The sequence below is a fragment of the Cebus imitator genome, unplaced genomic scaffold (assembly GCF_001604975.1).
Source record: "Cebus imitator isolate Cc_AM_T3 unplaced genomic scaffold, Cebus_imitator-1.0 Scaffold18, whole genome shotgun sequence".
Taxonomy (NCBI): domain Eukaryota; kingdom Metazoa; phylum Chordata; class Mammalia; order Primates; family Cebidae; genus Cebus; species Cebus imitator.
In genome coordinates, this window is record NW_016107333.1 from 12,047,391 (window position 1) to 12,060,873 (window position 13,483).

At 45.6% G+C, this 13,483-nt stretch overlaps 1 protein-coding gene across 1 annotated transcript; it reads right to left on the reverse strand.

Moving 5' to 3' along the window:
• Nucleotides 1-6,593: 6,593 nt before the first annotated feature.
• Nucleotides 6,594-10,793, reverse strand: PDYN (prodynorphin). Its single transcript, XM_017515764.2, has 2 exons — nt 10,620-10,793; nt 6,594-8,792 (listed from the first exon to the last, which is right to left on the reverse strand). Exons 1-2 carry the CDS (start codon nt 10,746-10,748, stop codon nt 8,157-8,159), a joined length of 765 nt encoding a protein of 254 aa, XP_017371253.1. The 5' UTR covers nt 10,749-10,793; the 3' UTR covers nt 6,594-8,156.
• Between the last annotated feature and the right edge of the window lie 2,690 nt (nt 10,794-13,483).

The following is a 13,483-nucleotide window of genomic DNA, read 5'->3' on the forward strand; positions in this document are numbered from 1 at the left end:
AAGCTTCCTTTTGTCCTGTCCCTACCAGACTTTGGCTTAGAGCTGCTTCCTCGTGGTATTGTTGCTTGAATTGTTGCTTGAATTCATTGTTCTGCCACTTCTATTAAGGGAATATGATACTGGTTTTCCATTCATGGTGATAACATTAAGCTTCCTTCTTAAATCAGCTCATTCACGGTTTTTAAAAAGTAAGTCGAATTAAAGAAAAATGTTAAAAGATAGTGTCGACTGTGGCAGATTGCATGTGAATGTCTGAAGTTTAAGAAACACGACCTGAATTCTAAGTCTTTGGAGCAATGACGTGATTATTTGATTTTTAAGCTGAAATATATTTATTTATCACAGGGTTATTTATGACAGCAATGATAATAATGAAAGCAACTCAAATGTTTATTCCATAGGAAGGGTGATCACATAATTTTTCATCTACGACTCTTCCAAAAGTGAAAGAGGGGCTATTGATATTGACACCAGAGGAAAGGCACAGCCTTGGAACATTCTAGGCAAACCATCGTGTTCATTAGGAAATGCTGAAGTCAACTATGGTATATCCAGTTTGCAAACTATTATGATTATGCAGATGTATAATTGACAGTTATAATGAATGCATAAAAATGCTTAAGATATTATAATGTTAAACAAGAAAGGCATATCATCTGGTGTTCAGAGATACCTGGGAGAATATATGTTAAAATGTTAATCATAGCTAACTCTGAGAGGTGAGATCAAGGGTGATATTTGTTTTCTTTGTTGGAGACTTATGTATAAATATGTATACCTCAGCTTGTTCTAGAACACTCTAATTCGACACACCTGACCATGCCATTTGTTCTCTTGAACTTCTCCACTTGCTTCTTTTGTTCCTGAGTCAAAGTCCACACATCACAACCACAGCCTACAGGTCTTGTGTGGTCAAGCTCCCGGCTGTGTCTCTGCCCAGCCACCAAAGGCCTCCCTACACTCACCCTGACTCACAACAGCTCTGTCCTGCCCTCCACCATTCTCAGTGACATCCTCAGGGATCCTCAGCCTTCGCCAGGCCAGGTCTCTGCTCTCAACACCTGCAGCAACCTTTGCTGTTCACACTTCCCTAAGTAACTCTTTTTATTTGCCCTGTGAGGTCTTTCCTGCTGAACTGCAAACTCCTTGAGCACAGAAGTCATGTGCTAATCTCCAATTTATCCCCATTAGTGCGTTAATCCTCACTGTGCCTTGGCCTGGGGCAGGGGCTCCGTAAATGATCTTATCTGAACCTCAGACTGTTGGTTAATTTCGTGGGAACCTTCTTGAAGCGTTTCTGGGTTTCACCAATGCTCCTTAATGGACAAGAGATACTGTTGCAATCTGTAAAATCAATGAGGACACTGAATAGCAACATTCCCCCGTGGATTAAAATACAATTGGATTTGCAAAAATTTGATTTATACACTTTCCAGTGATCTATCTTTTGTGTAAAGCAAGTCCCAACTCAGAGATTTTTCTCCCAAAAAGCTCAAACTATGAGGCGACATTTTTCAAGGCTGAGACGGGAGTGGGGAGAGGAGGACTCCAGGCTGGCTTCTGCAGACTAGTTTCTTAAATGCCATCTACCACTTCCACTGGCAGTATCTGAGAGTCCTGATGCCTGTGGCTGCGTATTAAGGACAGAACACTGTGACTGGGGCTTTGATCTCAACAAAGAAAAGCTCCCATGTCACTCCTGGTACCTCCGTCTCTTGTGTTCACTTTGGAGAGTGCCATTCGCTGACAGGGACGCAGAATGTTCCCTCGTGCTCCCTGCAGCCTGCTCTTTGTACAAGGCCGGCACAGTCCCTTTAAATCTGGGTCAGATCATGTCCCTCCTGTGCTGAAAACCCTCCAGTGGCTCCCATCTCGCCATGGGTCAAAAGTCAACATCCACGGCCCATAAGTGGGGCTTCAGTACTATAAATTATCCAAACCAGGATCCTTTGAGAGTAAAAGCAGCTCCACAGTCACACCGGGTGACAGTATAAACCAGGGCAGTGCAAGGTGCGGGACACTCTCCACCATCTGATCTCTTCCACTTCTGCACCCCGTTCCCCACCCTCTGCTCTTACTTATCCCTTAGCTCCTTACTATTCTCTACACAAACAACCACAAACCCTTCTCAAGACCTTTGCATCTGCCATTCCCTCTTCCTGGGAGGCTATTTCCCTCACTCCCTTGCCCAGATACCTACAGGCTTACCTGCTGCACACCTCTGGTCAAGTGTCACCTGCCACAGAGCCTTTGTGCCCTCTCTGAGTGACAGCCTCCCTGCCCCCTGTCACTTGCATCCTTCACCCTGTATTTTCCTTCACAGCACTAGCAAGTGCCTGCAGCCTGGAGACCCTTGTTCATTTGTAGGCAACTGGTCTCCGCTGCTAGAAAGTGAGCCCTAGGAAGTACAGACTTTGCTTAATCGCTGTTGAATCTCCTGCCGCTAGTCCAGTGCAGGGCACACAACAGAGGCTTAGTAAATGTTCATCAAAGATTGGAGGAATCTGGGAGGGGAAGGCATTAACACTGACTATGCAACAACTTTGGGCTGGACACTGTCCCTGTATCTTCTTGCAGGATCTCCCTCTATTCATCAGGGCAGAAACCATCACCCCCATTTTGGGATGAGGCAACTGGGGCCTTGTTGCTTAGTTGACTGACAGGTACAGAGTAGGTGTTATGTGTCAGCTTCTGAAAGGACAAAAGACTTTGCCATATTTCACCATCATTTTCTCTACCAAAGAGAAAAGTGTTTGGGAGAGGCTGAAGCCCACCTCCAATGACTGGTTAGCAGAGCTGGGACCATCCTCATGCCTCCAGGTCAAACTCTCAGCCCAGTGCTCCTTCTGCAAGTCCAGACAGAGCATGGATCTTACCAATAACCGGAAAGCCCTTTCCGATTTCCCAAACCTAAGGACAGGCCTGCAGGAGCTCAGCAGGTGTAACTGGGGTTAAGAGTGAGACAGGCGCACATTTTCAGAAGGTACACTTCATGTCAAAGGTGATGAAGAATGAGGAGAGCCCTGAAAACAAAGAATAATGGGGCTTGGTGTAAGTTAGACAGAGATGAGACAAATCATGGGGGAACGCAACAGAGATGCAGATTTACATATTAGAGGGGTGATTATAAATCTCTGTTATAAATCTGCATAGCTAATGGGAGGCGACATGGAGCCAGCGCATGAATCAAGAATGCCGAGATGACTTCTATTAGGGAACCATTGTTCCTGACACTGTCGTAGGGATTTTTGTTGTTTTCACTTTGGGGCCTTTAATTAACAGACAAGCCCCATGGCTGGGCTTATTTGTGTGAAGAGCTTGGAGCCGGGAGTGGGGGTGGGGTGATCCAAATCCGAGGGATCGTAATGATTGCCGTGATCATTATGACAAGACTTTCCTCGCTAGTGACGGTGTACGGCGTTGTCGTGGAAACCGTGTGCTTATTAGTAACGTGCTCTTTTAAGGTTACCAGGATGTTGGCATCCCTTAACCAATGCCCGCTCTGTGATCACTGCACAGTGGCCTTTGTGGCATGGAGAAAGAACCGGTACCCCGCAAGGCCGTCGATATTTTTATTCCAATTCTAACTCTGGCTTGCTCCACATCCCCCACAAACAGCCTATTAAATGATCTCCTTGAGCCCTCTGGATGCTGGAAATGTTCTCTAGTGTGAGCTGAGTGGTGACCACAGAGGTGTATGTAAATGCAAGGCTCTGTTGAGCGCCACACTTAAGAGAAGTATGCTTTTATAGCATGTATATTTCAGCTCTATTAAAAAAAAAAAACAAAACTTAATTTCAACCTTTTCTTACCACCAGCATAATTTTGTCCCTTCAAAAGGTGTGTGCCTCAGGTGACTTCAGAAATACCATAATCAGAGGCACACCCTTTTAAGAGGGAGCAACAACATGAAAATAGCATGCAGGTATAACCAAAACTTCTGCCAGTCATCTTAAAAGCACATAGAGCCTTAGAATGAACCCAATACAGGGAAGAGAGCCTAGTGATGCAGAGATCATGATATCCCTATTGAGTCCCTTGATCAAACTCTACCTGAAGCTAAATATCCCTGGATTTTTCATTTATGTGAACCAATGAATTACTTGTTTTTGTTGTTGTTTATTTATTTGACCCATTTGAGACAGTTAGGAGTCATAAACCTCTTATGTATCACTTGCACTTCATATTACTGAACATATTATTGAATCCAGTGAAGTCACTATTTTTCTTTCCATTTGACAGACTGGAAACTGAGGCACAGTGGCATTCAGTGGCTTGTTCAGAGTCACCTACGGAAGCAGAATCTGAGCCCCATCCTCTGTGGCTTCTATCAAACCTTTTCCATCCTATGCAGATGTACTTCCTTGACCAAAGGAAATCAGTCCAGAAAAGAAAGTCCGGAACAACTGTGTTCTGCACCTCCTTGCATAAGGGGAAAGTATTAAAGTGAAAAAGGGAGTATTTTTCATAAAAAAGAAAAGATTTAGAAAGAACTCACAAAATAGTGGTGAGAGGGTACTGTGTCTTATCCTAAACATGTTATTGTTTGTCTTACTCAATACTTTAAAAAATTTATCTGCCTAGAGTTTGAAAAACAGATGTCGCATGCACATCAAGATCTCTGCAGTCTCTTGGAAATCAGAGAAGGTTTTGCCACTCTAGGGCCACGTTTCCCACAGAATATACTCTCCAGTTGGCCCCACCCCCCACCAGCTCTCTTTACTCACTGGCATATACCTACCCTGTGTCAAAATTGACACACTGATAATAAACTTTAATCTGCTTGAATACTTTTACTGACTTGGATTTCACAACATATTCCTACTCTATACCCTCAGAAGTCTAGCATTCATTTGCTCTCCTGTGATCCATGCTCCATTTTCCTCTTGAGAACTACCCGCTTTCTTCTCCACTACTTTGAGTGGGGTGAAATCCATCCCTGGCTCCAGTGGTGTCCATGTGATTCGGCTCTGACCAAACAGAGCATCACATCCATCTGTCCACAGAGATTGGCATGAGCTCGGGATGGGACACATGACCCAATCAAAGCCAATGAGATGTCAGGAAACTTTGATTGAAATTGCAGTGAGAATAGCATGCAGGTATAACCCAGAGCTTCTGCCAGTCATCTTAAAAGCACGTAGAGCCTTAGAATGAACCCAATACAGGGGAGAAGAGAGCCTAGTGATGCAGAGATTGTGATATCCTTATTGAGTCCCTTGATCAAACTCTACCTGAAGCTAAATATCCCTAGATTTTTCATTTACGTGAACCAACAGATTACTTGTTTGTTGTTGTTGTTTATTTGTTTAACCCATTGGAGATAGGAGTCCACTTGTTTTCAAGTGGCAGACAGTTCTTCCCTAGAGAATCTGCCAGGCTAGTGACAACAGGATCAGGACTAAATGGGTAAAAATAACAGAAACCTGAACTTCAGTCTGACATAAAGATGGAACTTTCCAAGACACAGGGTAGGTGGATGGATAAGATGAACTCAAGCCTTAGGTTCCTTTCATCTTGATGATCCTATGACTATCAAGAATGACACAGTCCTCAGATAAAGATTTCCTAAATACCCTGGGGAGGTTTCTCCTCTACCCTTGTTATCCTTTATCTCCATATCCCAACTATTTCCCAACAATTACCATTATTTTAAATTTTTGATTTATATTTTTGTTTAGTTTTGTTTCTCTCTCCCCTACTGGACTGTTAGTTTCATAACAGCAGAGACCTTGTCCATTTCATTTTTCTATACTTCTACCATCTACAAAAGGCCTGATAAACACAGTAGACCTTTAATTAAGAGTTTGTTGAATGAAAGAGAGAATGAATGGGACTTTCCTCACCCTGAGTCTTCTATAAAGTCACTCAGAAAGCCAGTGTCCAAATGGAACCCATGAGGTCTGTAGCCATTAAATCTCACACTCATCCTGTTTAAAGACATCTTATTGACACCATTGAATGCAAAATATCATTTTAGTAAAGAACATTATGCCATTCAATGGCTAGAGCATCCTTCATCCCTAACTCACTCATCCTTGTCTAGGGACATGGCTATATCTCCTGTCCTGGTCACCTGGCATAGGAAACGACCCATGGGAATTATGTGGGACGCAGACTCCCTCTGCAGCACCTCTCCCCACTCTCCTCACTGTGTTACTCAATGCTCCAGCTTTGTCACCGTCCCTTAAGACAATGTAGGAAAGAAAACTCATTTACTGAGCACTTACTGTGCACCAGGACCTTTGCATCTATGATCTCATCTAACCCTCACAGCAGGTCTACAAAATTGGCACTATTAGTCTTTATTTGACGGAGGAAGGAACTAAGGCTGAGAGAAACCAAATGACTTAATCAAGGTTGCAGAGATCCAATGTTCAAATTTGAGGCTGTGACACTTTACCGTTTTTGCTCTTTGTGTTATCCCACACTTGGTTTTCCAACCTGAATGTGTGTGTGTGTGTGTGTGTGTGTGTGTGTGTGTGTGTGTGTGTAACTCTTTATTCCCTAGCACTCTTTTCTGGAAATGTTTTTTTCTCTCTCTTTGAGGAATGAGGCTCACACACGTGCACGTGCATGTACACACACACCCACCAAGTCATCAGCATCTTTTATTTATTGTACTGGAGGAGCAGGAAATTACACAGGCCCATTAAAGAGTAAGCAAATTCCAAGTAAATTGCATAAATGGGATTTTTTTTTAAAAGCACACAGGATAACTCTGAAACAATCTATCCATTTCAGAACATCATCAGATACCTGGGGACTGCACATGAAGAGATGTGCTCAGCAGCATCTTATACAAATTATCCAAATTCAAGCCTGTTTCCTCTCCTATCCAGCCCCATCTCCTGGAGCCACAAACCAAAATAAAATGCCTGGGAATGACAGCGCAAATGAGAGACAGAGAGAGAGGGCTTTGACTGAAACCAAGACATCAGGAGGTCTCTGCCTCTGGTTCAGGGTTATTTGAATCAAGGGAACTCATTTGGACTTAAGCACTTAATCATTTTATTCCTCTTTCTGATTTTATTTTGAGACATTAAGAGGAAAGAAGCATCATGGGGGTTGAAGAGGGCCTTTTTCTCTTTCTAGCTGCTGCTTCTGGAGTCCCTTACCCAATGCCCAGTGCATATGTTGGGCCAGATGGCTTGGACTCTTGGCAGCCAGTTCAGCTGCTCAAGAACATGGTTGTGCTTAACTTCATCAACTTGACTCTGCTTCAGTTCACCATGGAGTAGAAGCATGATACCGATCAGTTTAATTAGTTTAATGAGGGCTGAGGGAACTGGTCCACATTTTGAGTTTGTTGCACAGAACAAATTGGTTTGCCTTGCTCCCTCCTTGATCATTTAGGCATTCAAGAGACTGCACTCAATCATTTCTGAAAGGGGTTTTCACTCCTTTCTGTAAGGAGTTGGGCACTGTCCAGGTTACCAACATGACTGGGAGCTCAGGAAGTCAGTTCTTCAAGAGGTGCTTTTCCGAACAATGAGGACTCAGAGTACACTGACTAAACATTAAACCCACTAGACGACTGGACCCTCTGCTGTAAGGGTTCCTGATCCAATATACGGCAATGTTTAAGCTTTGTACCTAAAGCATGGTCTCCAAAGTGGGGGGTACAGGAGATCTTTTGAGATTTGGGAATACGATGTTAGAATTTCTGTGTATGATTATTTACCTTATTTTAAAGCTCTACTCTTTGCATGTTTATGAAGCATATACTATCTGCATGAGGGAGCATGCTCAATTTCTTCTGAGAGGGGCATGTGATCCGTTAAGTTTAGAGATCATAGACCCACAGATACAAAGAACACGTCGCTCTGGTTCCCGGGAATTGGAGAGCCATGTGAACAGGTTGAAAGGACAGAGATCACAAGCTGCCGCTGCTGGTGGTAATTTTAAAGTCTAGGCATCTGAGCCAAGCACTAAGCCTATTGTGGGGAGGGGACATCCACCCTTCCCCATCACAGACCCCAGAGAAATACCATCCTCCCAGGCAGAAGACAGGTGGGCTGAGCTTGGATATTTTGTACACAATGCTGAGCTGAGCATGGGGAAGGGGCATATACAAGAGGATGAATGAATGAACTCCAACCTGAAAACATGTCAGGGGATGGATGCTCCTGACTCTGCTCCATGATGAGAGGTGCTTATACATCAAAAAGCTCTCCAGAGTAAGCATTGGGATCTTCCTGAGACCGAGTCACCACCTTGAACTGGCGCCGGAGAAAACCGCCATAACGCTTCTGGTTGTCCCACTTGAGCTTGGGACGAATGCGCCGCAAGAAGCCCCCATAGCGTTTGTACAGGTCCTCGTGGCCCATGCTATCTCCGTCCCCCTCCCCAGCCACCTCTGAGCTCCTCTTGGGGTATTTGCGCAAAAAGCCCCCGTAGCGTTTGACCTGCTCCTTGGGGTCCTCCTCAGCGAAATCAAGCGTGCCAGTCTCCACGGCGCCGTCATTCAGCTGGGCATCCCTCACCAGCTCAGACTCCGCTCCCTCCCCGAAACCGCCGGAGAGACCCCTGAGCTTATCCTCCAGGCTCTTGCTCAGAGCATTCTCCTTTGCTGAGATACTGGGGAGGAGCTTGCTTTTCTCCAGCTCCTTCAGGAAGGACCTAGAGAGCTTGGCCAGCTCACTGTAGGGCCCCTCTCCAACCGCCTTGCTCCCCAAGTCCTCCTTGTCATTGAGCCCAAGGGTGGAGGGGGTGAGAAAAGACAGAAAGCTCTGGCATCTCTCCCATTCCTCAGAGGGCAGCAGGGCAGCCTGGCATTCCAGGGAGCAAATCTGCAAAAGACCCAAAAAGACCACAGTGGCAATGTCACACCTATCAAATGATCAAAACACATGCACTGCTCTGCCTCAGAGGCCCCTGTCCAGTGTCTGAGAAAACCAAAATGAGCACTGCTGCTAGGCCCTGGGCTACCCACGTTCATACTCCTGGTGGTGCATAAAGGGAGGGACTTTGTGCCTGTGAGAAAGAGAAGACAGACTTGGAGAGGTGAAATGGCTTTGGACCTAGGACACATGGCTGCAGGTGGCAACTGCCAGAATTGGAAGTAAGATCTTCCCGTAGTGTGCTGCCTGCTCACCCTTCCCCTTCCACGTCTGACTCCCAGACAGGAAATCCCATCTCCATTAAAAATACCAATTCTCTCCCAGGCTTCCGCAGGTGTGAAGCACGCTGCTAACTCTTGGTAAAGCGGGACAGAGAAGTGCAGAATGGCAGAGAACGCACACGAGAGGACACGGGAGCGTTCATCAGGCCTGGGGTGGGGGGCAAGGGCATCACTTCATAGGGCCATTGGGAGCATTCAATCATAATAACGATGACAACAGCACATAATACTGGAACTTGGACCCAGGCCGTCCAATGCGATGAGTCTTTGTGCTTAAACACGCTGCTCTTTGAGATTGAGCACGAGCAGGACCTGACCCATTGTGTATCTCTCAGTGGCTATAATTATATATTAAATAACTTATTTTGCCGGGTGCAATGGCTCATGCCTGTAATCCCAGCACTTCAGGAGACCAAGGTGGGCAGATCACTTGAGACCAAGAGTTTGAGACCAGCCTGGCCAACATGGCAAAACCCTGTCTCTACAAAAATACAAAAATTATTTGGGTGTGGTGGTGTGCACCTGTAGTCTCAGCTACTCAGGAGGCTGATGTACGAGAATCACTTGAACCCAGGAGGCAGAGGTTGCAGTGAGCTGTGATAGCGCCACTGCACCCCAGCCTGGACAACGGAGCAAGACTCTGTCTCAAACAACAAAAATAAACAAATCAATAACTTCTGGCTAGGCATGATGGCTCACGCCTGTAATCCCAGCACTTTGGGAGGCTGAGGTGGTCAGATCACTTGAGGTCAAGAGTCTAAGACCATCCTGGTCAACATGGTGAAAATACAAAAATTAGCATGCATGGTGGTGTGCACCCATTCCCAGCTACTTAGGAGGCAGAGCCAGGAGAATTGCTTGAACCCTGGAGGCGGAGGTTGCAGTGAGCTTACATGGCGCCACTGCACTCCAGTCTGGGCTACTGAGTGAGACCCTGTCTCGGAAAAAGTAAGTAAATAAATCACTTCTTTCACTATCTCATGGAATCACCTCCATTTTGCAGAAGAAGAAACCAAGGAGATGCTAAGACCCAGGAGAGGGGTCAAGGCTTTGATCCTGCCAACCAGATCCTGTCAATCTTTGCATTTAGGGGCAGTGGAGACAGCTCCTCTCATGGAACTGTCTAGATTTGGAGGTGCCCAACAGCCCAGGAATAAGAAGCCCTAAAAAGTCAATCTAGAGCTGCTGATGGCTGAAGTCAGCACCACCTCAGGGATGACACTCCCTGTTGCCAGGCATCACTCTCCCTGGAAACCTGAGTCTCTGCCCTGGCCTGAATGAACCCATGCTGATGAGGTGTGGGGTGGGGATGGGAGAAGGAAAACAGCAGTGCCTCGTTTCCAGGCCATCTAGAGGGCAGGATGCCTGCCACGCTGCACAGGTGGGATGGATCTACAGGACAGCATGCAGCTGCCCAGGCCTGCCCCTCCCCTCTCTGAGCTCCCTCGCACAGGCCCCAGGACCTGGGCATTGAAGAACCTTGCCTGAAACCTACCAGGGGGTTGATGGGTTTGGGCCCATCCTGAGTCTTTACAGCACACAAGGAGCACCGCGACAGGCAGTCCGCTGTGGCGGAGGGGAGCAGGAGGAGGCAGCCAGCCAGCACCAGCCCCTGCCAGGCCATCCTGTCTCAGCTCTTCCTGCTGGGGAGGAAGAAAGAGAAGAAATCCATGATCACCACTCTGTAGGGTGTGTTCCAAGCCCACAAAGTCGTCTCTTTAACTCCCGCCCGCAGCACTGCAAAGCATTCTGATTCCCAGTCTACAGCCAAGAAAACAGAGGCCCAGGGAGGTAAAGTGGGGGCCTTGAGGCCAAGGGTCAAGGAAGGGAATGAGCACCTACTGTATGCCCAGAGCTTTCCTGAACACTCACTTCCAATCTGCACAATAGTTCTTCAAGGTGGGCTGTGCTAGTTTCATTCCACAGATGGAGAAGTTGAGGCTTAGATTGGGGAAGTGGTTGCACACAGCTAGGAAGTGGACAAGCCAGGCTTGCTCTGGGTCTTTCAGACTTCAAAACCCACTTTGACCACCGCCAAGTCAGAAGATACATGGCTATATGCTTTTCTGAGTTCTTCGAGGTCTTCGTCGTTGTGTTCCAGGCTGACCCAGGTCAGTCCTTTCTGCTTTGTGAAGGCTCTGGAATTTTTCTCTCCCACTCTGGTACTGTCAGCTCCACCTTCACTCCCTCTCCCTGCTGGCCTCCCGGCCTCCAGTTCCTTCCCACTCTGAAATGGCCTTCTTGGCGATTTCAATTCTGTGATCAGACCCACTGGGTGTGGTCAGGCCTGGCCCTTCTGCCTAAATGTCAGGGCACCCTCAGTCCCTTTCCTCTAATCCCACACTTCAGCTCTGGGATCCAACCACATCAGCTTCTTGCAATTCCCTTAATAAATGCATCAGGCTCTGCCCCACCCCTGGGCCTTTGCACATGCTATTCCCTCTGCCTAGAGAAACCTTCATCGCCTCTTCTGTTGCCTGTCACTTAGGTCCTGGATTAAATATTACTTTCTCCAGGCAGCTTTCCCTGATTGCCTAGGCTGGATGAGCTGCTCCTCCTTCCTATTCTCCCCGCAATGTGTGCCCATTCCATAAAAATCGTCTACTATTTGGTAATTAGCTATGCAAGTCTTCAGGCTCCGGTTCCACATCTTGTCTTTTTCTCTGAAGTAGTCACTTTGTTCCTCAAACATGCCAAGCTTGCCCCTACCTCAGGGTCTTTGCACTTTCTGTTCTTCTGCCTGCAGTATTTTGACCTCAGACGTCTACATCACTAGCTTCTTCTTTGTCATTAAATTAATTGCCACATTGGTAGAGAGGCATTTACTGATCACTCTGTCTAATGAAGCTGCCTTGGTCTGTCTCTTACATCNATGTAAATTAGTATGGCCATTAAGAAAAATAGTATGGAGGCTCCGGAAGAAAACTAAAAACAGGTCAAGTGCAGTGGATTACGCCAGCACTTTGGGAGGTCAAGACAGGCAGATCACTTGAGGTCAAGAGTTGGAGACTAGCCTGGCCAATGCAGTGAAACCCCATCTCTACTAAAAAAAGAAAGAAAAAAACAACAATTAGCTGGGCATGGTGGCACACACCTGTAATCCTAGCTACTCAGGAGGCTGAAGCAAGAGAATCACTTGAACCTGGGAGGCAGAAGTTACAGTGAGCTGAGATCATATCACTGCACTCCAGCCTGGGTGACAGAGTGAGACGCTGTCTCAAAAAAACTGAACTAAATCAGAACTACCACAGGATGCAGCAATTTCCACAAATGAGTATACATCCAAAACAAAGGAAATCAGTATGTCAGATTGATATCTGCACTCCTATGTTTACTGCAGTACTATTCAAAATAACCAAGATATGGAATCAACCTACGTGCCCATCAACAGATGGATGGATAAAGAAAATGTGGCATATATAAATAATGGAATACTATTCAGCTACAAAAAAGGATGAAATCCTGTCATCTGTGGCAACATGGACAAGTATGCGAGAACAGTATGTTAGTCAGGTACACAAAAATGTATAGTGCATGTTCTCACTCATGTGGGAGCTAAAAAAGTTTATTTCATAGAACTACAGAGTAGATAGTGGTTACTAGTGAGGAGGGAAGATAGAGGTTGGTTAACAAATACAAAATTACTGTTGGATAGGAAGAATAATTTCTGGTGTTCTATAGCACTGCAGGCTGACTACAGTTAGCACTACAGTTTTTAATGTTCCCAAATGAAAGAACAATTTAAATGTTTGAGGTAATGGATATGCTAACTACTCTCATTTGATCATTAAACTGCATACATGAATCAAATTATCACACTGTACCCTGTAAACATGTACAATTGTCAATTTTTTTTAAAACATGAAGTAAGTATTGGTGAACATACGGAGAAATTAGTAGTCTTGTACATTTTTGGTGGGAATTTAAAATGGTGCAGCCACTGTAGAAAACAGAATGGCAGTTCCTAAAAAAATTAAAAACAGAATTACGATATAATCCAGTAATTCCTGGAGTGGGTTTAAATTACTGGATATAAATCCAAAATAACTGAAACCAAGGCCCTGTGGGGATGTTTGTACACACATGTTCATAACAGCATTATTACTAGCTAAATGTGGAGGCAATCCAGGTGTCCGTGAACAAATGGATAAATAGAGTATATACATACAGTGAAATATTACTTAGCCTTAGAAAATAATGAACATTAGGCCAGGCACAGTGGCTCACACCTGTAATCCCAGCACTTTGGGAGGCTAAGGCAGGCAGATCACCTGAGGTCAGGGGTTCAAGACCAGCCTGGCCAACATGGTGAAATCGTATCTCTACTAAAAATACAAAAATTAGTTGGGTGTGGTGGTG

Excerpts from the sequence above, each read along its gene's own strand:
- PDYN (XM_017515764.2), bottom strand. The coding sequence starts at position 10,748 with ATGGCCTGGCAGGGGCTGGTGCTGGCTGGCTGCCTCCTCCTGCTCCCC. Across the intron at positions 8,793-10,619 it reads CCAAACCCATCAACCCCCTG|ATTTGCTCCCTGGAATGCCA; the intron begins GTAGGTTTCAGG and ends GGTCTTTTGCAG.